The sequence below is a fragment of the Apodemus sylvaticus genome, chromosome 10, assembly GCF_947179515.1.
Source record: "Apodemus sylvaticus chromosome 10, mApoSyl1.1, whole genome shotgun sequence".
In the NCBI taxonomy this organism is placed as follows: Eukaryota; Metazoa; Chordata; class Mammalia; order Rodentia; family Muridae; genus Apodemus; species Apodemus sylvaticus.
Window position 1 is genome coordinate 69,571,238 of NC_067481.1, and position 27,311 is coordinate 69,598,548.

At 49.1% G+C, this 27,311-nt stretch overlaps 1 protein-coding gene across 2 annotated transcripts; it reads left to right on the forward strand.

Annotated features, from left to right (window-relative positions):
- On the forward strand, positions 1 to 25,616 carry Sparc (secreted protein acidic and cysteine rich). Of its 2 annotated transcripts, none has more exons than XM_052195533.1 (10): positions 1 to 117; positions 9,804 to 9,873; positions 12,521 to 12,580; positions 12,848 to 12,935; positions 14,411 to 14,532; positions 18,113 to 18,233; positions 20,430 to 20,563; positions 21,071 to 21,219; positions 23,757 to 23,905; positions 24,482 to 25,616. In XM_052195533.1, the coding sequence occupies exons 2-10, from the start codon at positions 9,817 to 9,819 to the stop codon at positions 24,508 to 24,510; spliced, it is 909 nt and encodes a 302-aa protein (XP_052051493.1). In that variant the 5' UTR covers positions 1 to 117; positions 9,804 to 9,816; the 3' UTR covers positions 24,511 to 25,616. The 2 variants fall into 2 exon arrangements, with proteins under 2 accessions (XP_052051493.1, XP_052051494.1); XM_052195534.1 differs by having other exon boundaries at positions 12,524 to 12,580.
- The last annotated feature ends 1,695 nt before the right edge of the window (positions 25,617 to 27,311 follow it).

A 27,311-nucleotide genomic window follows, 5' to 3' on the forward strand; every position in this document is an offset into this window, starting at 1 on the left:
GAGCTCCAAGTGGCTTCCTGCTGCTTGTCTCTAAACCCCTCCACATTCCTGCTGCTCTCAGACCGCCAGAACTCTTCTGCCGCCTGCCTGACTGTCCGCCTGCCTGCCTGTGCCGAGGTATGCACCTCCCTGTCAGCCCCTGCCCTTCTGTAAGCTTCATCAGCCCCTCTGTCCCATCACCACCAGCCTCAGAGGGGTGGGGGAGGTGAGCTGGAAGCCTGTTGCTCACTCACGGGGGAACTTGTTATCTCTGTAGCGCTGCAGAAAATATCCATGGTTTGCTGGAATTTCTTTCTCAGTGTTCTCTGGTGGCCGAGGCTATTGGTCTGTCCTCTGTCACCCTCGGTGGCAGCTGCCTCCTATTCTAAGAATCTGATTCTCCTTTGCCCATCACAACTGCCAACCCAGAGAAAGTCTGGCTGGCAGCCTGCTGGGTCTGGCTTCCTATTCTAGGAGAACAGACATCCAGTTCTGGGTCAGAGCACTGTTGTCCAAATGGGACTTTGCAAGAAGGATAAACAGATCTGTAAACAGCCACGGCAAGGTATTCCCATTAGTTCCTCTGGGAAAGCTCAGGTCCCTTGAATCTCTGTCCGCCCCCACCCCATTACCCTGTGGCGACAGTCAGCCTGAAGTGCCATTGTGTCTCCCAGCCTGGGGTTACCATTGTTCCCAGCCTAATTCTGAGAGCATTCACTAACGTTGCTTTTTACTGTATCTAGACATCTGAGAAAACAGTTTGATACAATCCAGAGACGACAGGGAGGAGGGTGTGATGGGGAGGAGGGAGACAGAGTGGTCTAGCTCCAGGACACCTTTCACACCACTACTGAGCCTACCCAAGACTCAGACCAGCCAGTGGAATACTTGTCTGCTCCAAGCTGTTCTGTAAACTTCCTGTGTTTGACACCTAGGATGGCTGAAATAAGTAAGCCTCACCTAAAGGGAACAGGCTTCAGTCTTCAGCCCTCGGGACAGACCGCATACCTGCAAGGGAGGCAGTGTCTCCACTGGCAACTCTTACGTTTCTAGAACCTTCCGAGTGCAGGGAGCAGAGTGAGATGCAGTTCGTTCCTGGAGTGGCAAGCTTTAGGTAGTTTGTGGGCGATCTCACATAGGCATCTCCCCTGGGTGTGGCCTTCCTGTTCTAAGGAAGAGGGATAGTTTTGGGGGTAACCAAATTCCCCTAAGACTTCCTAAGCAAGGTCTCTTAATCGAGCCTATAAAGTGGTCTATGAATGAGCTTCAAAGAGTCTCTGGAAGTAGTGTGTGAGTACGTGTGCATGTATGTGTGTGTCTGCATGCGTGTTTGTGTTGGTGTAAGAGATGTGGGTGCTTTTTAAGTTTAAGACATTCCCAAACAGAGGCCGGGCCCCCAGAATGGTGCGAGGGTACAATTCGGAGAATAGAAACAAATTTGTATTTGCCAAGGATTAAACCCGAAAGAAGTGGTTGAGGGAAGAGTTAACTCTCGTTAACTCAGCCATCAGCTGCCACATCGACAGAGCCGCGCTGGGGGAGGGGGAGGAGGTGGGGGTGGCTCTGAGAAGGAGTCAGCTTTTGAAACTTTCTCCAAGCCCCACCCACCAAGAGGCTTTTCTCCCTGGTGACTTACTCCGAGAGGAATGCGAGTTGCCACGGCAACCTTTTTTTTTTCCCCCTAGGGTCTCTGCCTACTGGCTGGGAGGGGACTCTGGGAAGGCTCAGGGACCTTTAGGTTTCAGTCCCCCAAGCCTCTGTCACAGCCACCACCCTACCCCACCCTTGCCCCAGATACGAAAAAGACCGCAAACTCCTGCCTGTCCCCATCTCCCACGTCCCACGGCCCCCAGGACTGTGATAAGCCTCTCTAGAACTACCCTTTGCGGGACAGAGGGTTTGGATCAGTGCTTAGAAGGTATCATTTGACCTTGAACTAATCTGCCTTCCTGAGCTCTGGCTTCCTCCCTATTTCGGGTAACAGCAGCAGTCCCTTGGAGAAGGTGCAGTAAACGGGCTAAAGCTTGCACTGGGAAGCACTTTGCAACCTCACTCCCTTCCTTCTGAAGAGACTGAGTTTTAGCACAAAGGGGATTATTCAAAGTCCTTTTTCTTTTGGCAGCTCCAACATTTGGAGTCCAGAGAACATCGCCTTAGTAAAAGTGGTGGCAGGAGTATTTTAAAAAATGCATTCTTTAAATTCATTTCAATTTGGGGAATCTTCTCATCAGTTTCCCAAGCGTAATGCATCCTCCCCTAAAGAAAGACTGGTGACCAAGGGTGGAACCAGGACTCAGTCGGAAGTGCTTACTGCATCAGCCTGAGGACCCCAGGTTTTTTCCTTACCTCAGACCTGGGGAGCCAGGTGTGGTGATGCCTGTCTGTAATCCCAATGCTACAATGAAGGCAGAGTCAAGCCAGTCTGCAGAGTTCAATGGCCCGCCTGTCTAGCTGACTCATTAGGTTCCGGTTAGAGAGAGAGAAGGCGTAGTGGCAAACACCTTTAATCTCAGCATTTAGGAGGGAGAAACAGGCTGGTCTTTGGGAGGTAGAGGTCAGCTGGTCCTATAAGTGAATTCCAGGCTACTGAGGGTTTCGTAGAAAGATCCTGTCTCAAAAACAAAAAATAAAAAAAAAAAAGAAAAGGTAAAGAACAACTGAAGAAGACATTGACTTCTGGCTTACACACACACACACACACATACACACACACATACACACACACACATACACATACACATACACACACATACACACACATACACACACACATACACACACACATACACACACATACACACACACATACACACACACATACACACACATACACATACACACACACACACATACACACACACACACACACACACACACACGCACACAAGGAAGAAGAACGAAAGGGCAGGTATTGGTCAAAAGCATGGGTTACAGCTCAATGATGACATTGGGAAAGATGCTCCCTGTCCTAGCCTCAGTTTCCCAATCTGTCAGGTGGGCACGATCTAAGCTAGATGTTCCCTGAACCCAGTCCCGGGCACTGGTTTCCTTGGAAGGAACAGCAGCCTGCCTGTTTAACAGGAGCCTCCTTTCTTGCTTTAGGAGAGGAAACAGGAAGAAGGCTCAGGAGGCACTATCCCATCCAGCTGTGGGCTCTGCAGCCCAGAGCACAGCTGGGCTTGTTATTTCCAGGGGCAGCTTTCCATGTTGAAAATAAGCTTTAAACTGCAGAGGATATGAGGCAAAGCATATTTGCCCTTCGAAGACTTTTAGACCAGCAGATGAGTCTGGGGAGATAAACAGGCAAACCCGAACACATGGGGCATAGAGTTTAAATATGTAGATACTGATTTTACCACCAGTCTGGCTAAAAATAAGTGCAGGATGTGGCCACGCCTTCACATTCCTCTTTGAGTGATATCCTCACACACGCATGCATGTGCGTGCATACACCACACAGAGGGAAAGAGATTCTTTAAGTACATCTTTTAAAAAAGTATTTTAAAATTTTTTTTTTTTTAAATTTGAGCTGGGTGGTGGTAGCACCACTTTTAATTCCGGCAGCAGCAGGCAGACCTGTGTGAGTTTGAGGCCAGCCTGGTCTACAGAGTGAGTTCCAGCACAGCCAGGGCTAAGCAGAGAAACCCTGTGGGTGCCTTCAGAGCTCAGGAGGGGGCATCTAAGTCTCTAGATCTAGAGTTACACACAAGTGGCTGTACACTGCCCAACATGAATGCTAGATGCCGATCGTGGGGAGTTTCTAATAGAGCTGTAAGCACTCTTAAAGGCTGAGTTATTTCTCCAGCTGCCACACCCTTCCCCCAGGTACTTCTTGTAAGTTTGAAAACCCAATCCTCACCTATTAGCAGATGCCGGATCAGGTCATATGTCTTCTATACAGACAGACAAGGTTGCAAACATGCATACTGTTAAATAGACTACTCAGCAATGAAGACACCTCTCTCTCTTTCCATATATCTGTTTCTGTCTGTCTGTCTGTCTGTCTCTCTCTCTCTCTCACCCCCCCCCACACACACACACACTCAAGCACACTTCCCGCATCCCACCTCAACACAGGCCCATGAGTGCCTTTATTTCCCAAAATACAAAAGTTGAAACTCAGAAAGGGAAATTAGCTCAGTGGAGATTATACAGCAGGCTGGTGTCTGTGTCCAGCCTCCCGACCTTTGGAACCGTGTCAGGTTCTGGTCAGTTGGAGCTGACCTTACTCCGTAGGTCCTAAGTCATTCATAATACTTAATTAACAACACTTCCTCCCTCCCTTTGCTGGTCTATCTCAACCTAAAGGACTTGGTCATTAGGCCTAAGACCCAACAAATGTGGCTCATAAGTGATTTCTCAGTTGCTTTCCAGTGGCCCCTCCTTAGCTAGCCTTTGACTTAAACTGACAGAAGAGAAGGCTGGTAAAAGCTTCCAGCCATCCCTGGAGATGGAGGAAGCTATCCTTCCCCTGTACTGTAGTGTGGATCCTGCTTCCTCCCAGCCTTGCTTGTGACTCCTGGGACAGCTGGGTTGCACAGGGCCAGGGCCAGGGCCAGCAAATGGCGACTTATCAGAAGCTTTTAGAGAAACAGCTTCTGCCTCGGTCAGGGGTGTGCTGGGCAGTACATCGCCTCTGCTTTCACCTGCCTAGCCCTAGATATGGAGTAGGGAACCCACGAACAGAGATAGCAGCTTGGTCCTTCCTGGAACTTGATTTAAAGCCCCGGGTTAAAGGATCTCTGGATCATCCTGTGCTGCATGTGGCATTAGGATTTCAGATCTCGATGGAAAAACCAATCGCAGTAAAAGTTGAGCTATTTCTGAATGTTTGGCTCAGAAACAACCTTGCCTAAGGAATTTAAGTGAACTATTTTCTCTAAGCTGTGAAATCTTTGTCTAACATATATAGGCACATATCATGTGGCCCACAATGGCAAGCCACTAGTAGTGGCTGTCAGAATGATGTTCAAAATTTTGATGGCACTCTAGACTTTGAGGGGGAAAGATTATATGATTGATTAGTAATGTCTGCCACATACACAGGAGGGGTGTGGGAAGGTTGGTATGCTATGGGTTTGAATCAGGTTTTCATGCTTGTCTAGCAAGTACTCTATTAACCAAACTCTCCCTTCAATCCCTGTTTTTGTTGTTGTTGTTTGTTTTAATTTCACTCATAGAACATAGTCCAAGATGTGCAAAGGGCGTTGGTTATCTTTGCAATCCTTTAGTCCTTTCCAGATGTTACATCTTAGATACTTTGATGTTTCTTATCCCCTCAATTTGTGGTCACTCTTGATGCAACAGGGATGGCTGGACAGTGAGTCCCTTTCTTCTGCCTTTTTTTGTTCTAGAGAGGATTGAACACTCAGCCTGGGCTGCCAACAGGCCCCAGTCACGTGGCCTAGAGGGTGCGGAGGCAGCAGGAACTCCTCCAGCCTGGTCTAGACAAAAGTGAAACGTGGCACTTTAGGAGACGCTGGAATTTCAGCAGGGCTGTGTCCAGCCACAGAACCCAGAGCCGCCTCCGAGCTGCCCAGAACCAATTCTAGGTTTTCGCATCTGTGACACTCTAATCATTTCCCACAGCTTTGTCTCTTCCAACAAGAAATAGAAATAAAAACAAAGAATCTGAGGCAAGAGGGGCGATGGAGCACACCAAGATATGCTGAGCGAACTCAGGAGTTCAGAACAGTCAGGGACTTTAGGGGCTTCGTAGCCGGAGGGTGTCTGTCTGTTCTAGGGGAAACCTAGAGCTATTTCAAAGATGTTGGAGTATGCTGTGTCCTCAGGCCCAATTCCTCCACTCCTGTTATACTGCTCTCTCTCTCCTCCCTCCCCCCTCTGTGTGTGTGTGTGTGTGTGTGTGCTTGTGGAAGTCAGAGGTCAGCCTCAACGTTACTGCTCAGACTCCTCAGGCTTCACCCTCCTTGTTTTTGAGACAGGGTCTTTCATTGGCCTGTATCTTGCTGATTCAGCAGGATTAGATGATCTACAAGGCCTAGATGCCTCCTGTTTCTGCCTCTCTGCAGTGCTGGAGTTACAAGCTTGTGCTGCCATGACTGGGTTTTACATGAGTACTAGGGATTTAAACTCAGGTCCTCGTGCTTGCCTAGCAAGCACCCTATCAACCAAACTCTCCCTTCAGTCTCTGGTTTTTTTTTTTTTGTTGTTGTTGTTGTTGTTATTGTTTGTTTTAATTTCACTCATAGAACATAGTCCAAGATGTGCAAAGAGCTTTGGAGGACACTGCTCTTTTGGAGCAGGCTTTCTCAACAAGTCCTTCGCACTGGCAGCATTTCAGGGTTCAGTAACCCACTGTGGTCTGGCCTGGTGATGCCTAGCACTCAGGAAGCAGAGGCTGGACGATCACAAATCGAGACCAGCTTTGACTGCATATTGAGACTTCATCTCAAAAAGAAAAATGGCTCCACCCCACCAGAACCAACCAAGCCAAGAGATGATGATTGAGGCCTGTAGTCCCAGCATTTGGGAGGTAGAGGCAGGAGGCTATGGTGGTTGAGACCATCTTTGGCTACAGATCAAGTTCAAGGCTAGCCTAGCCCCTGAGACCCTTAGTAAGCTCTCTGAGATTGCATTTCTCCATATGCTTTCCATCCGAGTTAGGTCATCTGAGGGTCTGTGGTCCTGAGCCACACTGTCAAAACGCCCATAGTTCTGAGGCTGCCCTGGGCTTAGGTACTCAGTGGCGCCTTCATGTCCACAGGGAACTCCCAGGAGCCCCTTTAGGTCTGAAGGGAAGTGAGCTAGGGGCTGGCTGTACTTTTCCATCCCATCCTTTCCGTCCAAAGAGCTAGACAAGTAACCTCTGCTTCAGGTCCTGCTGGCAGCCTCGGTTCAGTTTTCAGCTCTCTCCAGAGCAAATAAAGGCAAAAGAAAGAGACTCAATGTACGGAACGGGAAAGGGGGCGCCAGGGGTGTCTGCATTTGGCGGTCACAAAGCCAAGGGTAATACACCTCCACTTCCCCCTGCTGCCCAGGGCATTTTCCTGTCTACATCTCAGGCCACGTTGGCCCAAGTGGACATCCTCTTAATGACTACTCAGGAGCAGGTGTCTGCCAAGGCAAACATCACACAGAGTTGAGAGACCCTGCTGATACCTGTCACTCATGTGCTGGACTGCTGGCTAGAGGCGTGGCTCTTCCTTTCTAGGCTCCAGTCTTCCCATCTGTATTATGGGGCAGCAAGACCTGCCTCAGGCCCTCCTTGGAAAGCTGGCTTGTGAAAACACTGAGGATATTTGTATGTTTCCTCAAGCATGCTGGACTTAGGTTTGAGTGTGGAAGATCATGGCTGCCTTGTACTGACTACAGGGTCTTAACCTTGTGCCTGAGTTGACTGTTGTGTCTCCAACAAGCTTTGAAGGGTAGACTCCAACCTCTTTGGCCAGAACCTCAGAGATGTGTCTCATGGGCAGGTAGAAAATGTCACTCTTCATCGTAATAGTTAAAGCCCCCCCCCCCATCTCTTTACCCTAACATCCAGACGAAGAGAATTCTGGGATTGGTAATGCAGCAAAGATATAGACAATGATCATCTCCCCTGAGAGTTTCTACGTCTGCCTTTCTCTTTACCCTCACCCAACCTCTCAGCCTAAGGCCAGGAAGCACTCCAGTACTTAGGTTCCAAGACAGGACAGGATAAGGGGGTAGGATCTCAGCGACCCCAGATCTTTCTTTCTGCCCAGATGAGACACCCAGCCTTGGGAGTCGTCTCTCTAGCTCTCAAACCTGAAGCCATGACATATCCTAGCCTGGCTGCCTCTCCAGAGCTTTGACTCCTTTGCTGTTGAAGCCTGGCCTGGGTGAAGTTTGGGCTCCAGCTGCCAGCCACAGTTTGATCTTTCCATTTCAAACAACCCTAGACAAGCCCCTCATTGATGCCCCCCTCCCGTTCCATCTGCCCAAAGCCACACACAGAGGATGCTGGACTCGTGTTTTCCAAACGGAGAAGCAAGAAGGGAAACAAGTGAGCCACTGTGAGAGGGGGAAGAATGTTCCAGAAACTGCGTGGAAAGGGAGCACTAGGCCCGTCTGCCAGGTGGAGCTGCCCTGAAGCAAGAAGCAAGGCCAAGCTTCCACATCAATTTCTTTGATTTCTTATTGTTTTACTTTGTGGTCACACCATGAAATAGGAAGTGAGGCTCTTCCCCGTTTAGCCTAGCACAGAATTGTTATGGCCCCTTCCTCAACTCTGCCTGTTTTGCTATTCAGGTGTTGTCTGAGAAGTTCTGTGGTGCTATAGATTCACCTCAGGGCCTCGTGCATGCCAGCCAAATCCTGTATTGTTGCGCCACAACCTCAGCTCAAAGATGTTTTGGGGTCTTGACTTTTTTTTCTTTCTTCCAAATACTATTATCTGAGGGAAGCAGATGGATACTAGAGGAGGGGATATGCCGAGATCTGCTTTCCATGTATTTGGAGTTGGGGACTGAAAGCATAGGCTCTGCTCCTTAGCTGCACTCCCCACCATTGCTGCAAGCATTCTGAAGACCACCATCAATCATCTCAAACTCCACCTCGTCCGACGATGTTGACAGACAGGGAGCTAAGGTTTAGAGAGAATAAAGATTGTAACTCGTACACGGAGATAGGGACACTATTGAGGCAGAATAAGAATCCTGGATCCTGAATCTGAGCTCAGTGGCTTTGCCTGAGCTGCCAGGGCCTCTCCCAGCACCAAGCTTTGTCAGTTGAAAAAGTTGGAGAGAAGCTAGGGTTGGAGAAGCAGAGAGGGAAGTCTCAGGGAACCCATAAGGAAGGCACCACTATTGCTACCCTGACTGAAAGCTCTGAAGAGGCAGAGGGAGCCGGCTTGCTCTGTGTGGCTGTAGAAAGGGCCAGACAAACCACAAGCCTGAGGGAGGCATATCTAGGAAGAACTTTCTAGATCCATTTGGTAACAGAAGCCTGTCTGGTTAGCACTGGGAAGCAGATGTCCCCACCACATTTCCCAGAGGTCTGCTCCAAAGATCCCTTCCAGGCTATAGTGTGAGAGTTCAGAGTCCAGCATCTGGGAAGTGATCAGGGGAACATTCTAGATCTTAGCTGACATCCCTTCTTCCACACATGTACACCTCTAGATAGTTCCTTAGAGGATCCAAAGAATGCTGTCCCTGTGGGTAGGGTAGCGGGAAGCATGATCCCTCAGGTTCCTTCCTGGCACCCCAGACTCTCAGACTTTGTCTTAAATGTGGATCTCATTGTTTCAGATTCCTGTTGACTTCTCCCATTGCAGAGGAGGGAGTGTGGAGGGGAGGGGAAAAGGAAAGGGAGGAGGAGGGAGAGGAAGGGGGAGCAGAGGGGAAGGGGAGGAAACGCATGGAGCCAAGTAGGGAGCATGGGGGGAGGTTAAGGAATAGGGGGCAAAAGTCTTAGAACCAGAGGCATCAAAGGCCCAAACTTGACTTCTTAACCTGTTGTCTTCATCCAATCACTTAAAAAACCAGAACCGATGTACTAAGAACGGAGACCTCATCTCATGACCATATATAGAAAACTCTGTACCTTTATCCTCAATAGAAGGAAACTGGAGATGGGGGTGGGAAGCCAGGCAGCAGAAAAATGAATTCCATTAGCTGTTGCTTGCAGCTGCAGAGTTTCCCCTGGAGGCTCCAGGCCAGGACTGTTTTTCGCAGGAAGTAGGACAATGGGTGTTGGAGGTGCAAAGGGCATCTTAGCTCTAAAGGAGGCATCTTCTTCACTGGCGAGAGGTCAGCCCTTGTCTTGGTTAGCATTGCCATCTCACTCTGGGAACTCAGAAGGAAGCCTCTCTTGCTGACTCACCTTCTCTTCCCCTGCAGGGTTCCCAGCACCATGAGGGCCTGGATCTTTTTTCTCCTTTGCCTGGCCGGGAGGGCCCTGGCAGCCCCAGTAAGTACCCGGAGATGCTGTCTGAGTTTTAACTCATCCCCCGTCTTCTGAGTCTGCTCTGGATGCTCAAGGACATGTGGCTGGGTTGGTAGAGTGTTTACCTAGCATTGGTGCACAAAGCCTTGGGTTCAAACCCCAGCATTTGAGAGGTAGAGGTAGAAATATCCGGAGCTCAAGGTCATCTTCAGGTTTGTAGTGAGTTTGAGGGTGGCCTGGGCTACATGAGATCCTGTCTTTTAAAAAAAAAAAAGGAGCCCTTGCAGTGGTTCAGAGCACTTGCAGAAGACCAAAGTTCGATCCCCAGAACCCAAATGGTGGCTTACAACCAGGGGATCTGATGCCCTCTTCTGACCTTTAATGGGTATCAATAAAAGAAACAAATCTTAAAAAAATAAAATTAAAAATAAGTAAGTTTTTTTCTTAAGCCAATAAGGTTGGGAGAATTCATGTGAGGGAAACAGCTCTCTGTAAAGTTCAGAGCTTGCACACTAGTCCTGCACACTTAGCAGGACCTGACCTCTTCAGGGAGGGGGTCAGCAGCAGGGATGCTTGGGGGGACTGTTGGCGGGAAGGAAGCTGGTGGAAGGACCTAGATCCAGAGAAAGGAACAGGTCGGCGTCTGAGTCTGGGAAGTTGTTAGATGGTATGTAACCGGCTCTGGCTGAATTCTGGGGGGTAGAGAAGATGCAGACAGAGACTGCGGCTTTGGAGGCTGTTGGAGACCTGGGATAGATAGAGCAGCCCCAGTTGGATCTTGGAGTAAGTCTGGAGCTGGGGGGGGGGGGGTGGCCATTGGAATGAACCAGAAACGGCCTTTACTCTATCTTGGGAATGTGGAGCAAGATGAAACAAAAGAGGAACATTCAAAGAGAAATATTCAAAGAGAGCCAATCTGGCCAAGTGAGGTCCTGGCCTCCCGGCCCCTCCATGGCCTCACTATATACTCAGATTTGCTCCGCCTCCCACTACCCGCGCCTCAGCCTGCCATGGTGATGGTCAGGGCTACATATGCCAGCACTCCTGACTAGGGGCATTTCAAACTGCCATTCCCTGCTCTGTTCGCTAGCTGGTGGATGGCAGCTTCTGGCCAAATTCGTCAGGCAGGCAGATTTTGGCTGAGGATCGGTGAGGTTACCTTTAAGTTTGGAAAGGGTTACAACCAATCAGGGGCCCCAAAAGTTTCTTGTCACCCAACCTGCTCTTCCTGGAGTCTGAAATGTCAGGAGGAAATTTCCTAATAGCAATAAAATGAGCTCACACTCGAGAGGCAGGGAGGTTTGACTTCTATTAGAAGTCACAGAGGGTCTTCCCTGTCTGGGTCTCAGTTTCTCCATCTGTGAATTAAAAGGGAGTTCATCTGTGTCTTCATTAGGGATTTACTACTGTGAACAGACACCATGGCCAAGGCAACTTTTTTCTTTCTTTTTTTTTTTTTAAGATTTATTTATTTATTATATGAAAGTACACTGTAGCTGTCTTCAGACACAGCAGAAGAGGGTGTCAGATCTCTTTAGGGATGGTTATGAGCCACCATGTGGTTGCTGGGAATTGAACTCAGAACCTTTGGAAGAGCAAACAGTGCTCTTAACCGCTGAGTCATCTCTCTAGTCCCCCAAGGCAACTCTTAAAAGACAACATTTAATTGGGGCTGGCTTATAGGTTCAGAGGTTCAGTCCATTATCATCAAGGAGGGAGCATGGATGGCAGCTTCCAGGCAGGGATGGTGCAGGAGGAGCTGAGAGTTCTGCATCGTCGTCTAAAGGCTGCTAGCAGAATACTGGCATCCAGGCAGCTAGTATAAGGGTCTTAAAGCCCCCCCCCCCCCACACACACACACAATGACACACTTCCTCCAACAAGGCCACATCTACTCCAACAAAGCCATACCTCCTAATAGTGCCACTCCTTGGGCCAAGTATATTCAAACCACCATAATCTGCTTCTGTTGTTTTGAGGATATATTGAGGCCTGACTAACAGAAATGCTCCTGCCAATAAAATGAGAGACAGGTGAGATGGTTTGGAGGAAAGTGTATAAGAGTCAAGTGTGATGGCGCAAGCCTGGGATCCCAGTTCTTGGGAGGTTAAAACATAATCGGCAAGTTCAAGGTCAGCCTGGGCTCTGTAGCAAGATCCCTTGGAAATAAAAGGTAATAATGAAACGAGGGCTTGCTTCAGCAGTAGACTGAAACCGGTGTGATACTGAGAGGACCGGCACAGCCCTAGTGCAAGGGGACACCCAAATGCATGAAGCACTCCATACTTTAAAAAAAAAAAAAAAGACATAAAGATGAGGCCCATGAAATGGGTCGGCAGCCAAGCCTGACGATTTGAGAACCCACACCGCAGGAGAGAACCAAACGGCTTCCACACGTTGACCTTTGACTTCTTCCACACGTTGACCTTTGACTTCCACACATCTACATCGAATGGGCGCTTACTCCACCCTCCACATGAAGCTCACATACACAAATAAAATCACAATGATAACAGATTCTTTTTTAAAGGAAGGAAGGAGGATGGAGTAGCATTGTGAGCTCCAGCCTGAGGCATCAAGGCTTGTGTTCCCAGCCAGAGACACTTCAGAGAGGAAGCTGGCCTTGGCCTTGGCCTTGACCAACTCTCTGAACCCTGGTCCTCTTTTCCAGCAGCAGACGGAAGTTGCTGAGGAGATAGTGGAGGAGGAAACCGTGGTGGAGGAGACAGGGGTACGTACGTGGTGTGGTGGTGGTGGTGATGGTGGTGGTGGTGGTGCTGGTGCTGGTGCTGGTGGTGACCCCACCTTTGATCCCTTTCTGCCTGGTCCCTTCTTGGGGTCACCCAGACAAGTGCAGTGGGGCTCCTCACTGGGCCCCTCACACTCTCTTCTAGGTTTCTGAAGCTTCATTCAGGCCCCTTCTTTTTTGCAATCCTCTTCCAGGTCTGTGGTGGGGTAAGAACCCCTGAACTCATTTTCCTTTTCTCTTCCATGCCAGGTACCTGTGGGTGCCAACCCAGTCCAGGTGGAAATGGGAGAGTTTGAGGAAGGTGCAGAGGAAACTGTTGAGGAGGTGGTGGCTGACAGTAAGTCTCTTCCCTGTCACTTGGCATATCTGGATCACTCTCGGCTGTGTGGATGGAGGCTGAAGGACAGCTCACAGGAAGTTTCTAGCCAACAGGATGCATTATGGGGGCTCTGGCAACTGTGGAGGGCCAGCTGGAAACCCTCAGGCTAGGGAAGTCTGGGATAGATCTGTTTTATAGCCAGGCCATCCAAGTTGTGAAGGACAGAGGAAACTCCACAGTTTGGTGTCAGATTCTCATAGAGGTCATGGTCACATCCGGTCAGCAAGATTCCCACCCCGGGGCTTCAGCCTGGGCTCAAGCTCATCCTTTGGAGCCCATCTGAGAAATCTGCCTGACTCATTTAATTTCCACTTGGCCCAAGGGAAGCAAAGCCTGACATAAATTCTAATACCTCAAATAGAGAGACAGTGACTCAGGGTCTGAGGCATCTGTGTCCAAGGAGATAGACTTTGGAAGATTGTGGAGATTCAAACAAAGTTTAAACCTTTTGAACCAGGGCTTCTGGATCTCTCTCTCTCTCTCTCTCTCTCTCTCTCTCTCTCTCTCTCTCTCTCTATGTAAAGATTTACTTATTTACTTTATGTGTATGAGTACATTGTAACTGTCTTTAGACACACCAGAAGAGGGCATCAGATCACATGGTAGATGGCTGTAAGCTACCATGTGTTTGCTAGGAATTGAACTCAGGACCTTTGGAAGGGCAGTCAGTCCTCTTAACCACTGAGGCATCTCTCCAAGTCAGGGCTTCTGTATCTTAACAAAGCAGTGGTGTGGATGGAGGCCCCAAGGAAGTGGCTCAGTGGGTAAGATCACTTGCCGTACAGCCATGAGGACTGAGTTCGAATCCCAACACTCACTTCAGCTTTCTCAAGGGGACAGTTAAGGGTGTCCGGAGAGAGTGGGCAGGGTGTGCAGGAGCAGAGGCCAGGCCTGGGGTCTTGAGTCATATCCCTTTCCGCTCCATGCCCAGCCTTTGTTTACTGTCGTAGCTGGGCCCATTGTCTACTGTGGGCCTGGGTTCTTCCTTTTCCTTTGTGGACAGACACCTGGTTCTATTCCTTCAGACCTCACAGCTCAGTTGAGTCTGTGACGATAGCTCAGTCTTCCAGGTCACTCTAGAAAGCACTTTGAATCCAGACTCCCTGCACTGTGGCTGCTCAGCACAGAACTGAGAAGCTAGCTATTGTTTGAGTCACTGGGGGATCTGTATGCACCACAGTCTCTGAGTCCCAGACTGAGGTTCCAACCCTCTGAAAAGGGTCCAGTCCCGACCTTGAACTGAATCTCTAATCCCCAGACTGAGCAAACTGCTCTCCTAAACCTCACAGTTCAGCACAGAGGATTAGGTAGATGCCCAAAACTCTGGTGCTGAGAATGGAGTACGCACAGAGGCTGCCAGCCCCAAACTCCCATCTGTGTGGTGTGGAAGCACATGCCAGCCTGGTGAGCTGACACTGTGTTCTGTTCCCCAGACCCTTGCCAGAACCATCACTGCAAACACGGCAAGGTGTGTGAGCTGGACGAGAGCAACACCCCCATGTGTGTGTGCCAGGACCCCACCAGCTGCCCCGCTCCCATTGGCGAGTTTGAGAAGGTAAGAGTGGGGGCCTGGGTCCAGCAAAGCACAGTGTCTGTAAAGAAATCCCTGGACATGAGGGAGAAGCTCTGTTCTTAGAAGGCCCCTCCGTAGGACCAGTTACAACAGGCAAGTGGAGCTGAGTCACAGGCAGGAGAGCCTGCCTGGCCCCACTCCTCTAGCTGCTGATGAGAATTTTAAAGAGTTTACTTGGACCACCAGGTTCCAAGCTCTGTGTTAGACATGATCACTGAGAACTACATAGTCTCAGGAGGAATGCACTTCATACTTTTATTATTATTGTTATTATTAATATTGTTTTGTTTTGTTTTGTTGTTTTTCAAGACAGGGTTTCTCTGTGTAGCCCTGGCTGTCCTGGAACTCACTCTGTAGACCAGGCTGGCCTCAAACTCAGAAATCCGCCTGCCTCTGCCTCCCAACTGCTGGGATTAAAGGCATACGCCGCCACCACCACCTGGCTATTGTTATTATTATTATTATTATTATTATTATTATTAATATTATTAACAGTTTATTTATTTTGTGTGAGTGCATGTGGCATACATGTATGTGGACATCAGAGGACTTTCTTGATTGGTTCTCTCTTTCCACCATGTGGAGACCAGGATTCCAACTCAGGTCAGCTGGTTTGGTGTGGCACCTTCACCTGTTAAGCCATCTCACTAGCCCTTCAATAACTGTGTAGTTAGCAAAGCACTGCGCCTACAAATGGAGGTCTGGGTCTGCTTGAAGACTGACTGCCAACCTCATCTCCATCCTTTGAGGGCTGTGAGATTTTAGTTAAAACATTGAGCATCTCCAAGTCTTAGTCCCTCTACAACCAAAGAGGGAGAGAGAATCCTGAACTCCTAGAGCTGCTATGGTATTTGTCAGAGGATGTGATAAGGACCCAGCATTGTTATTTCCCAAATGTCTCCAACATGTATGCACCTACCATGCACTCATCCACCCACCCATACATCCAACATATATATATATATATATATATATATATATATATGCACCCACCCAACCATGCACCCATCCTTATGAATTCATCTAACCACACAACCACAAATTCACCCATGGATCTATGCACCCACTTAGCCATCCATCAACTCACCCACCTATCCACCCACCCATCTGCCTATCTATCCATCCACTCCACCCGCACATTTAACCAACCATCTTCTCATCTCACTCATCCATTCAAAATGCATCCACCCACCTAGCCATCCATCCATCCATCCACCCACTCATCATCCATCCATTCATCCATCTACCCAACCATTCATTATCCATCCATCCATCCACTCATCCATCTATCTACCTACTCACTCATCTACCCATCCACCTACCCACCCACCTACTCATCCATCCATCGACCCACCCATCTATCCACCCACCCATCCACCCGCCCACTCACCCACTTATCATCCATCCATCCATCCATCCACTCATCCATCCATCCATCCATCCATCCACCCATCTATCCACCCATCTACCCACCCACCCATTCATCATCCATCCATCCACCCACCCATCTATCCATCCATCTACCCACCCACCCATTCATCATCCATCCATCCATATATCATCCATCTGTCCACCCACCCACCCACCCATCATTCATCTACCCATCCATCCACATTCTCATCTATCCATCCATTTAAACAAATATTTTTTGAATACTCTCCTGTGCCAACCATTGTGCTATCCACCATCTGGCTTAAGACAGCAAATCTCGTTCTAGTCCTTCCAATCTAGCTGTGCATTTTTCTATTTTCTTTTCTGTCTCTGTAGACCAGGCTGGCCTTGAACTGAGAGATCTACCTACCTCTGCCTCCCAAGTGCTGGGATTAAAGATGTGTGCCACCATTACCCAGCCCATATTTTTCAATATCTTCCCAAGACAACCCCTGCCTTTGGGCTTCACATATTAGCTTCACTTTTAACTCTTTCCTCTTCTTCCCCATCCCACTGCTCTCTGGTGCTGTGGTCTCCCCTGCAGCAACGTGTAAGACTTTTCTGACTCAGCACTTGCAGGTCAGGCCCTTCCCCTATCAAAGGCTGCTCCTACCTGTGCTCCTGTTCTCAGTTGACCCCCAGTTTCTCTGTTTGGTTCCTCTATGACCGAGTTTTTCCAGCAGGACTCAACGAGTCAGTTGGCCCAGCTGAGGTTCACCCCAGTCCATATTCTGGATAGTCACTTGGATTACAGGGGAGCAGAGAGAGGCTGAAACATCCAGGGGAGTCTTTCTCTAGGAGGCTTACACAGGGCTCTTTCATCCCAGCACCAAACATGGGGCAGTGATATTTCTGCTCAGAGGAACCCTCTGGAGTTAGGTACTATATGGTATCTTTACCTGCTGAGCTATCTCACTGGCCGTTCATTTTTATTTGGGCAAACCCTGATGGTTCAGGCCTATCATCCCTGGTACAGAAAGGCTGGAGTAAGAGGAAAGTTGAAAGTTCAAGGCTTGGCTCTGCTACACAGTCTGTTCAAGGTCAGCCTGGCCAATGGAGTGAGAGTGTCCTAAAATAACACAATAAACGGATAAGGATTTTGATCATCGATAGAGCACCTGCCTCATATGCACAAAACTACTACTCACCTTTGGCACAGAAAAAAATGAATTCACCAAGGATTGATCCCATAGCTGCCTTCTGCTGAGTGTGGATCGATCCAGGCTACCACTGCGAGCATGGCTACTCTGCCTAAAGCATGCTCTGCAAGCTGCCTGTGATCAGTGAGCATCCTTGTCAACTAGGGATCTGTCATCAGCATCAAGCCAAGGCCACCTTATGCTGCATTCTTCCTTTCCTCCCTCCTTCCCCTCTTCCTTCCTTTCTTCTTTCTTTTTCCCCTCTTCCTTTCCTTATTCCTTCATTTATTTGTGTGTGTCTGTGTGTGCGTGTGCGTGTGTGTATGGCAAGGTTTCTTTTTCTTTTCTTTTCTTTTCTTTTCTTTTCTTTTCTTTTCTTTTCTTTCTTTGTTTCTCTTTCTTCCTTCCTTCCTTCCTTCCTTCCTTCCTTCCTTCCTTCCTTCCTTCCTTCCTTCCTTTCTTTCTTTCTTTCTTTCTTTCTTTCTTTCTTTCTTTCTTTCTTTCTTTCTTTCTTTCTTTCTTTCGAGGGCTTCTCTGTATTGCCTTGGCTGGCCTGAAACTTGCTTTGTAGACCAGGCTGGCCTTGAAGTCACAGAGATCCTCCTGCCTCTGCCTCCTGAGGACTGGGTTCGCCATGTCTAGCTTGAGTGTCTTTACTGCCTGAGCCATCTCACCTTCCCCACTGTGTGTTTCTGAAGGATAATGGCTCCTGGCATGCTTTTTCCACGCCCGGGTGTCTTTTCCACCTATCTCTTGCTGTTCTTGAAGTCTCTTTTGGGCCTTGGTCCTGTCTCAGATGTGCCTCTGCTCCAAAATCACCCATGGCCCTCATATGGTGGAACAGCAGGGTCTAGAGTGGGCTTCTGTGCCCAAATCTGTAATCCACTGTGTGTGTGTCTCTTCTCATTGTTTGGGTTCCCGTGTCGCTATGTCTGAAATGGCAATGACGGAGGTACTGGGGATAAAGGAAGTGCCCTGTGCTTGGCCAACAGGTGTGCAGCAATGACAACAAGACCTTCGACTCTTCCTGCCACTTCTTTGCCACCAAGTGTACCCTGGAGGGCACCAAGAAGGGCCACAAGCTCCACCTGGACTACATTGGACCATGCAAATGTGAGTGTCCTCATGCCTTCCAGCCTCCTTCCCAGGGAGATGGCTCTGTGCTCTCATTGATGCCAGCTCTGTGGTCTTGGGTAAATCCCATCCCCTGCAGGAGCCTTAGTGTACCCATTCATAAAATTAATTCAGGCTATCTTCTCTCCCATCATGGAAGACTTACCCATCATGGAAGCGCATTTTAGAGAAGATTGCAAGAGCCTTCCGCTTGCACCAAGACAACTGAACCATCTTTCTTTCTTTCTTTCTTTCTTTCTTTCTTTCTTTCTTTCTTTCTTTCTTTCTTTCTTTCTTTCTTTCTTTCCTGATGATGAAGATGTTCTTTCACAAGGCTAACTCAAATGATTCCTGCTTCAGCACTGTAAGACAAAAACAGTGTTTGACCTGGGCCTGCAGGATATTTTCAACATTTTGAATTTGAATGCTTTTCAAATAGGGACATGCCTGGAGCTCGGGAGATGGCCCACTAAGCAAAGTACTTGTGTGAAAAGGCTAGGTGTGGTAGCACACACTTGTACTCCTAGTGCTGAGGCTGTGGAGCCTGGAATATATATCCCTGGGGCTCACTGGAGAGTCATCCTAGCCTAATGAGTGAGCACCAGGCCAACGAAAGAGCGTGTCTCAAAAAATAAGTTGGATGGCCCTTGAGCGATATCTACAGTTGATTTCTGTCCTACACACATGTGTGTATGCACACATGACTGTGAGCACACATATATACCAAAATAAATGGATAAATACAATTAAACACCTGCCATTTTCGCCAGGCTCTATTCCTCTATTGGCACAGATCCTTAGCTTCTTATTCCATGATATTTCTCTTTCCCCTTTTCTGGAAGCCTGGAAAGTTTGAAAAGGGATGCCAGGGGCTCTGACTGGCCCATTGCTAGTGACCCAAGCTGTAAATTCTGCTGACTCTGGGGCCTCCTCCTTGTCTGAGTCTCCCAAGCCATACTCAGTGCCTGTGAGACAACATGAGCTGTGTATCTGTAGCATGTTCTACAGAAGAAGAGCATCATTCCCCATGGGCTGGGGCTATAGCTAAGTGGTGGAGTGACTGCCTGGGTGCCCAGGGGCCTGCATCCCATCCACAGCACTGCAAGTCAAATTGAAGCAAACTAAAACAAAGGAGAGGCCCTCCCCAGCCTGAGGTTTTCAGTGGTAGAAAGTGAGGGAAGTTAGTTAGCCCTGAGCTCTTAATGTTGGCGCTGGGATGTACAAGGGGAGACAGAGATTTAGAGATCCTTAGAGAAGACGAGGTAGAGGAAGTTGGTGGGGAGTCTTCGGCTATAAGGTAAGGCATGTTCTTTTTTTTTGTTTTGTTTTTTGTTTGTTTGTTTTTGGGATTTGGTTTTTTTGAGACAGGGTTTCTCTGTATAGCCCTGGCTGTCCTAGAACTCACTCTGTAGACCAGGCTGGCCTCGAACTCAGAAATCCGCCTGCCTCTGCCTCCCAGAGTGCTAGGATTACAGGCGTGCGCCACCACCACCCGGCTAGTAAGACATGTTCTAAGGAGCCCTTAGCAAGTGGCTATTGCTGAGGCCACCCACCTATCCAGCTCAGCTTCAAGTGGAGGGCAGTGGTCCTAGCCACAGAAGGGCTTTCCTTGGGCTCAAAACCAAGGATGAGCAGGCATCAGATCCCCCAGGGATCCACCCTAACTGGATCCAAAGCTGATGTTCTGATATTCTGGCTGTAAACAAGAATATCAGACGAATGACAGAAGCTTGGAGGAAATCCCTAGGTGTGCCATTCTGGGATGCTATGTTCCAAAGACAAGGATGGGGTTATGGTTGCTAAAACAGTTCTGGGATTTGTGCATGTTTGAGCCTTCTCCTCACTGCTGCTTTGCTCGACCTATGGATGCAGGCTGTATCAAAAATCTCCTAGAGGTTGGTTGACCTCCAGTTCTACTGGGATCAAACCCTGGCCATCGCCTAGAGAGGTGCCTACAGAGCCTCCATCTGGGTGGTGGAACCCTAGTAGGTGCAAGCCAGGAAGCAGCAAGGCCTTGAGCTTCCCCCATGCAGTCTTTTTTACTTATGAATCTAGGAGTCTGGATCAGAGAGACATAGGCACCATGGCCAGGGTTGCTCAGTAGAGTGCTCATGGAGTGTAAGACAAGGAGGAAAGAGTAGCTGGGTAGCGTGTCTGGCAGGTCTAGGTTGACCAATCTTGTCTCTTGTGCCCTAGACATCGCCCCCTGCCTGGATTCCGAGCTGACCGAATTCCCTCTGCGCATGCGTGACTGGCTCAAAAACGTCCTGGTCACCTTGTACGAGAGAGATGAGGGCAACAACCTCCTCACTGAGAAGCAGAAGCTGCGCGTAAGTGGCCTCCTCCCAGCTTGGATGGGTGTGCCTGCCTTTTATTTCCCTGGAATCTGCTGATGGAGATCTAGGATTAATCTCTAGAACCAGGCCCCAAGGTGGTCTATGCCCCACTTTTCAGGGTGCCTTCACCCTTGGTACCAGGACACAAACTTCCAGCTACCTTTGGAGGCTCTGAAGAGGTCTGTAGTAGACAGACCCAAAGCATAACCCTATTCTCTTTCCTTCTGAGTCAACAGGCCTTCTCCTTTAGGGAGAATATTGACACTCATGGGAGAGACCTAGTACTGATTTCTCAGCCTCTTCTAAAGCTTCCGTAGGCAGCGGAGGCTTGAGGCAGGGGGTGCTATGGTTTCCCATCTGTGTGTGGATAAGCCGCCAACTCCCACCAGCACCTCTCTCCTAGCCTCATTGTGAGCTCTGGTCTTGGCTGGCCTCTTGTTATGGGGATGGGGGCGATGAGGGGCCTGGACCCTCCATCACCTGATGATCCCGCCCCTGCAGGTGAAGAAGATCCATGAGAACGAGAAGCGCCTGGAGGCTGGCGACCACCCTGTGGAGCTGCTGGCCCGAGACTTTGAGAAGAACTACAACATGTACATCTTCCCTGTCCACTGGCAGTTTGGCCAGCTGGACCAGCACCCCATTGATGGGTAAGAGTCGGGGTCCTCAGGACCATAATAAACAGCTCAGCTCTGTCCTGGTCTGGGGCTGGTAGAGCATTAGAGGAGGCTAGGAGGCCCCTCAGCAACCTTTGCTGCGTCCCAGCCTAAGACTCCATGGTCAGCTTAGGGATGGAGCAGATGGTTCAAACATCCTGAGGGAAGATGAAGGCTTGGGAGGAAGAAAGCCCTGAGACAGGTAATGTCAGAGGAAGCAATCAGCAGCAGTACAAAGAATTCTTCCTAGGCCTGTGAAGGCGGGGCAGGGGACCCATGTGGGCAGAGCAAGTGTCCAGGAACAGCCTCCAATGTGTCCCAGAGCCAAGGCCCAGGGCCTGCTCATCCTTGCTCATGCTTGCTTATGGTTCTTCAGAGGAATAGGGCAGCCACACAATGGCCGTTTCCCAGATCCCTCCTGAGGTTCAGCTCCCTGGAGCCCACCTGGCCCCAGAAGTTCCTAAAAATTTCAATGCCTTCCACATTACATATCCCTGAGCTGGGTGCTCTTGCCTGTGGTCTGGGCAGTGTGAAGACTTCAGAGAGTTTGAAGAGCAGTACCTGAGCTGGCACTGAGAACCTACCCCCCACTCCGTCACTTCTGGCCTCCCTTTGCGGCCATGAGAGTAAAAAGCCCTGTTTAGGTCCCAAAGAGGCAACTCACTTGATCCTCCTGGGAGCCAGTGCCGCTCTTTGTTTTGAATATCAGAAACAGGTCTCTCAGGGGACAGGCAGGGCCACCTTCCTAGCATATCTGGGAGAGAGATATCAGGCCAGAAAGGCTTCTCTCTGAGATGCTCATGGCTCTATGTCCGGCTGTGTGCCAGGACATTGCCCACCCTGATGACCCCACCCTCCACCCCCCAGCTCCTTCCCAGTGGCTGGCTCTCCTAGGCTCTGGGAAGCTCTCAGCTGCTCCTCTCCCAAGCTCTTGCGGTGGCTGGGATCCAACTGAGTGATATGAGGGTATGGAAAGGAGAGTCCTGGGGGACATTCTGATCCCACGTGCCAAGTGGCCTTGAGAAAGTTTGAGATGGATTGCCAGAGCTGGTTGGCTGGAAAAATGTTCTAGCCTCCTCTTGGTCAGAGTTGTTGTTGGTGGCTTTGCAGCTGCCTGAGTTTTCTCACAGGACCGTGAAGGAAGGTCCCAGCCAGTTCAAATTCTGTGTGACTCCTCCTGTAAGCAGAAGGCTGGGAAGAACATTGGAGTCATAGTGTCCCCTGAAGTCCCTTGTGGGTAATAGTGTTCTCAGGACAACTAACTGTGATTCTGAGGAAAGAAAAGGAAAAGAAGCAAAGATCGTGCATGCTCTAGAGTCTGAGGCCAGCAGGGAGGACAGGGTGGAGGACAGAGGGAGGGCGACCCTGAAGTCAATCATTGCATGGTACAGAGTGGATTCCTGAAGATCAATATACCCTTCCCGTCCTACCTCCTAGCCAGGCCTCTTGGAAGTCAGAGCCATCGCTAGATTTTGTTGTTTACTTCTTATTTTTAGTGCTGGGGATGGAACCTCTCACCAACAGATTCTAGGAAGTGCTCCATCTATTACTGAACCACACCACATTCCAGCCCCTTACTGGAGAATTCTAGTCAAATACTCTACCACTGAGCCACGCCCACCAATCCTTTCCTGGTAGATCCTTAAGGGAGATTCTAGGCAGGTGCTCTACTACTGAGCTATATCCTTGCCCTATTAAGGGACCCCATTTAAGACCCCGTTTTAGGCTTCTGCAGCTATATCAATGAGAACACCAAATAGCTACAGTGTGGTCAGGCTATGGTGGTGCATGCCTTTATTTAATCCCAGCACCTGGGAGGCAGAGGCAGGTGGATTGCTGAGTTTGAGGTCAGCCGGGCCTACTTAGTTCAGGACAGCCAGGGCTACACAGAGAAACCCTGTCTTGAAAACAATAACAACAAAGAAAAGAAAAGAAAATCAAAGAAAAGAAAATCAAAGAAAGGGAAGGGAAGGGGAGAGGAGGGGAGGGGAGAGGAAGGGAGGGGAGGAGAGGGGAAGGGAAAGAAAAGAAAAGAAAAGAAAGGGAAGGGAAGGAGAGAGGAGGGGAGGGGAGGGGAAGGGAGGGGAGGAGAAGGGAAGGGAAGGGAAAGGAAAGAAAAGGAAAGGAAAGGAAAGGAAAGGAAAGGAAAGGAAAGGAAAGGAAAGGAAAGGAAAGGAAAGGAAAGAAAAGAAAAGAAAAGAAAAGAAAAGAAAAGAAAACCTGCACTGGGATCTCACAGACTTTGAGGTGCCATAACTGAGGTATTTCTATGTCCCCAGCACTCAGCCAAGTGTCCCTTACTATGAAGCCCATAGACTCAGAGCTGGAACAGCTTCAATTACTTCCCCTGTCAGATGGACTAGGAAGCTGAGGCTCAAAGAGGGCGGTGTGGGGCTATGGGTCTCTCTCTGCAGGACCATGGCAGAGCTATGGGTAAAGCCAGGATCCCAGCCCTGGGCTCCCACGCGGGCTTCCTACACTAGGCTGTGTGTTCTCCCATGCTCACACCCTTCCCCACTCTTCCCCGCCAGGTACCTGTCCCACACCGAGCTGGCCCCCCTGCGCGCTCCCCTCATCCCCATGGAACATTGCACCACACGCTTCTTTGAGACCTGCGACCTAGACAACGACAAGTACATTGCCCTGGAGGAATGGGCCGGCTGCTTTGGCATCAAAGAGCGTGAGTGTTAGGGCTTCGGGGTGGGAAGAAGTGTCCCTGAGGGATGGGATGTTGTCCCTTCCCCTCCGGTGGCTTTACCTGTCTATCCCCTTTGTCTTTTTTAACTTATCTCTGCTCTCTCTCTCTGACTTTGTGTCCTAAAGGTCTCTTTAGTCCTCACTCCTTATAAGCACTATTTTGGGAACTGGCTGCCTGGGGAGAGGAAACAGGAAGTGCAACTTGGCAATCAGCTCAAGAGATGGAGATAGGCCAGAGTCAGGGAGATGAAGGTCCCATCCACGCACTTCTCAGTGCCCTTGACTGGTCACTGGCCCCCTGGGTCCTGGGATGGGAGTGAATCCAACAGACCCTAGGACGGACACCGGGCCTCTGTTGTATTAGCATATGTTGATTATGCACAATCATGGATTTTATCATGACATCTTCACTCATGTACCTGATATATTTGATCATCTTCGTGACCCATTTCCCTCTCTGGCTCCCACCCCCATTGTCCCCCCTTCTCTTCCTGACTAGCCCCGTTCTGTTTTTAAGTAGTAGAGCCTTATTTTAACCCCGCCTCTTCTTCATTTGCAGAGGACATCAACAAGGATCTGGTGATCTAAGTTCACGCTTCCTGCTGCAGTCCTGGACTCTCCTCTCCCTCTGATGTTCCCCCCCTTCAATTACCCCTTTGTTTAAAATGTTTGGATGGTTGGCTGTTCTGCCTGGGGATAAGGTGCTAACATAGATTTAACTGAATACATTAACGGTGCTAAAAAAAAAAAGGAGTAAGAAAGAAAGAAACTCGAATCCAAATCACAGCATTTTCCCACATAACTCTGAGGCCGTGGCCATTCACAGCCCCCTCGTGCCCTGCACTGCCCAGTGTCTCACTGGCTGTGTTGGAAACCAAGTTGCATAAGCTCGCCTACCACAAGCATGAGATATCTCTAGCTTTCATTTCCATTTTGCATTTGACTGTAACACTCACCCAGACTCTCTGCTTATTTCATTTCGGGGGGATGCAGGCTTCCTGGGGTTTCCCCCTGGTGGTTTGGAGGTAGGCAAGGGAAGTTACAGACACAGATAGAAAATTTGGGCAAGGATGCTGTGAGACCTGAGGACTCACCAGTCAGAACCCAGATGGCAGGCAAGTTTAGTAGCCTAGGTCAACGACTGACAGAATAATCCAGAGCTGTGACGCACATACAGACTCCCGGCAGCCCAGGACCTTGCCCTCTCCTCCAGTCTTTGGGCGGTTCTTTCCATGTTTGGCTGTTGGTTTTAATTTTGGTGAGCCATGGGAGCCATGGGTGGACTAGAACATCACTCGGGATTCTCTTACTCAACTGCCAATGGGCTTTCAGGCTCTTGCTGGGAGCTTTTAGGCACTGAGTGGCTGTTTCAGGAAAGTGAGACTCAAGAGGAAGACAAAGAAGGTTGTAGTGTAGAGAAAGTGAGGCTGGTGAATTGGTTTGATTGTCACATCTAGATGGCTGTCTAAAGCTTCTAGCATGTCCCCTCACCTCTCCCCACCCCCTGCCACTTGAAACCTTCTACTAATCAAGAGAAACTTCCAAGCCAGCAGAATGGTCGGATCTCACAGGCTGAGAATTTGTTCCCCTCCAAGCATTTCATGAAAAAGCTGCTTCTCATTAACCATGCAAACTCTCACAGCGATGTGAAGAGCTTGACAAATCCTTCAAAATAAAAAGTAATGACTCAGAAACGGCCGTCCTGGGTGATGGTGTGTGCGTCTTACTCTCAGGTACTTTCTTTTTGGGTGTGCACAAACACGGCCATACTTGTGCACAGAAGCAAACACTCCCTTTCGCTTTTATTCACACACACACACACACACACACACACACACACACACACACACACACACATTCACACACTCATACACAAGGAAGCTATGCTGTGTGAGCAGTAATTTAACAAATGAAGAAGCCAGTTCCTAGGCTCAGATGGTAAAGTGCTTACCCAGTATGAACAAAGCCTGGGATTCCATCCTCAGCACAACCTAAGCTGGGTGTGGTGGTGAATGCTTGCAATCCCAGCACTGAGGAGATGGAGGCAGGACAGTCAAATGTCCAAAGCCATCATCAGCTACAAAGTGAGCTGGAGGCCAGTCTGAACTACACAAGACTTTATACCTCCCAATCCTCTCTCTCTCTCTCTCTCTCTCTCTCTCTCTCTCTCTCTCTGTGTGTGTGTGTGTGTGTGTGTGTGTGTGTGTGTTAGTTCTTTAATCATTCCAGCCACATTTCAAGTGTCTGAGAATCAAGGTGTGTTCACCCCAATACAAGGCATTTTCTTCACACAAAGTTCTAGGGAGCTGAGTGTAGTGGTGCACACCTTTAACATCAGCAATTGGGAGGTAGACATAAGCAGAAGTCTGTGAATTTGAGGACAGCCTAGACTATATAGTTATAGGCCAGCTAAGGCAGTATAGTGAGACCCTGTCTCGATCATCATCATCATCATCATCATCTCTGTCAAGGTGGGGAGTGAGAACTTGGCCCCTTGGTGGTTGATGCAATGATGATGATGATGATAGTAATAATAAAGGTCCTCAAAAGCCACAGAACATTTTATGAAGCTTGTGTCCCACAGACATACCAGTGCGAGTTTTCATGCTGATTTTCCCAAATTCCCTTGGAGAAGAAGGGAATTCACTGTAGAGGGCTACACAGCAGGTTCTTCTGACAATTTAAAGATGATTAAACTAACACAAGCTTCTAGAGCACAAACTAGCTGGACCTTGGAGTTCTTGTTTAAGGGAGAGGAGCAGGGCAGGGAACATCTGAGAAGTTTTGTTCTGATCTTATGATGTATGCAAGCCATTGATGGTATCTGGGAATCTGGGCAGGTAATCAGAGGGCTTAGGAAATTCCTATAGTGTTGCATTCACTAGCAGATGTTTGTCAGGTGCCTCCAGTGGACAAGATGTCCCACAAATAAGGCAGAAACATGCAACTGAACAGCTCCAGACAGTATGGTATATGACAGAAATGAAGACTGGGTGTGGGTATAGAAACTGTGAACCTGTTCCCTCTGTCAAGGTGGGGAATAAGAACTTGGCCCCTTGCTAGATGATGCAATCTTGCCCCTTGGCCAGCCTGGGTCAGATCATCTGTAGAACACACAGCACTGACCCCCAAAGCTCAGTTCTCAAGTAATGGGTTCTGGGGCTTGGGTGACTTGGCTACACCTTGAAAGTGGTGAAGGGCAGGGAGGGGCTGGAGTTTACCTGGCCTTCAACCTCCAAATGTGATTGTCTTCTATAGCAAATCTCCAAGAAGAGTCAGCATCAATGAATCAAAAATCAAGGCTGGGTTGAGGGTATGCAGCACAGCATAATATGAATTATCTGCCGATGGAGTTAAGAGAAGCATCAATCCTCAGAGGTAGTGCCTCC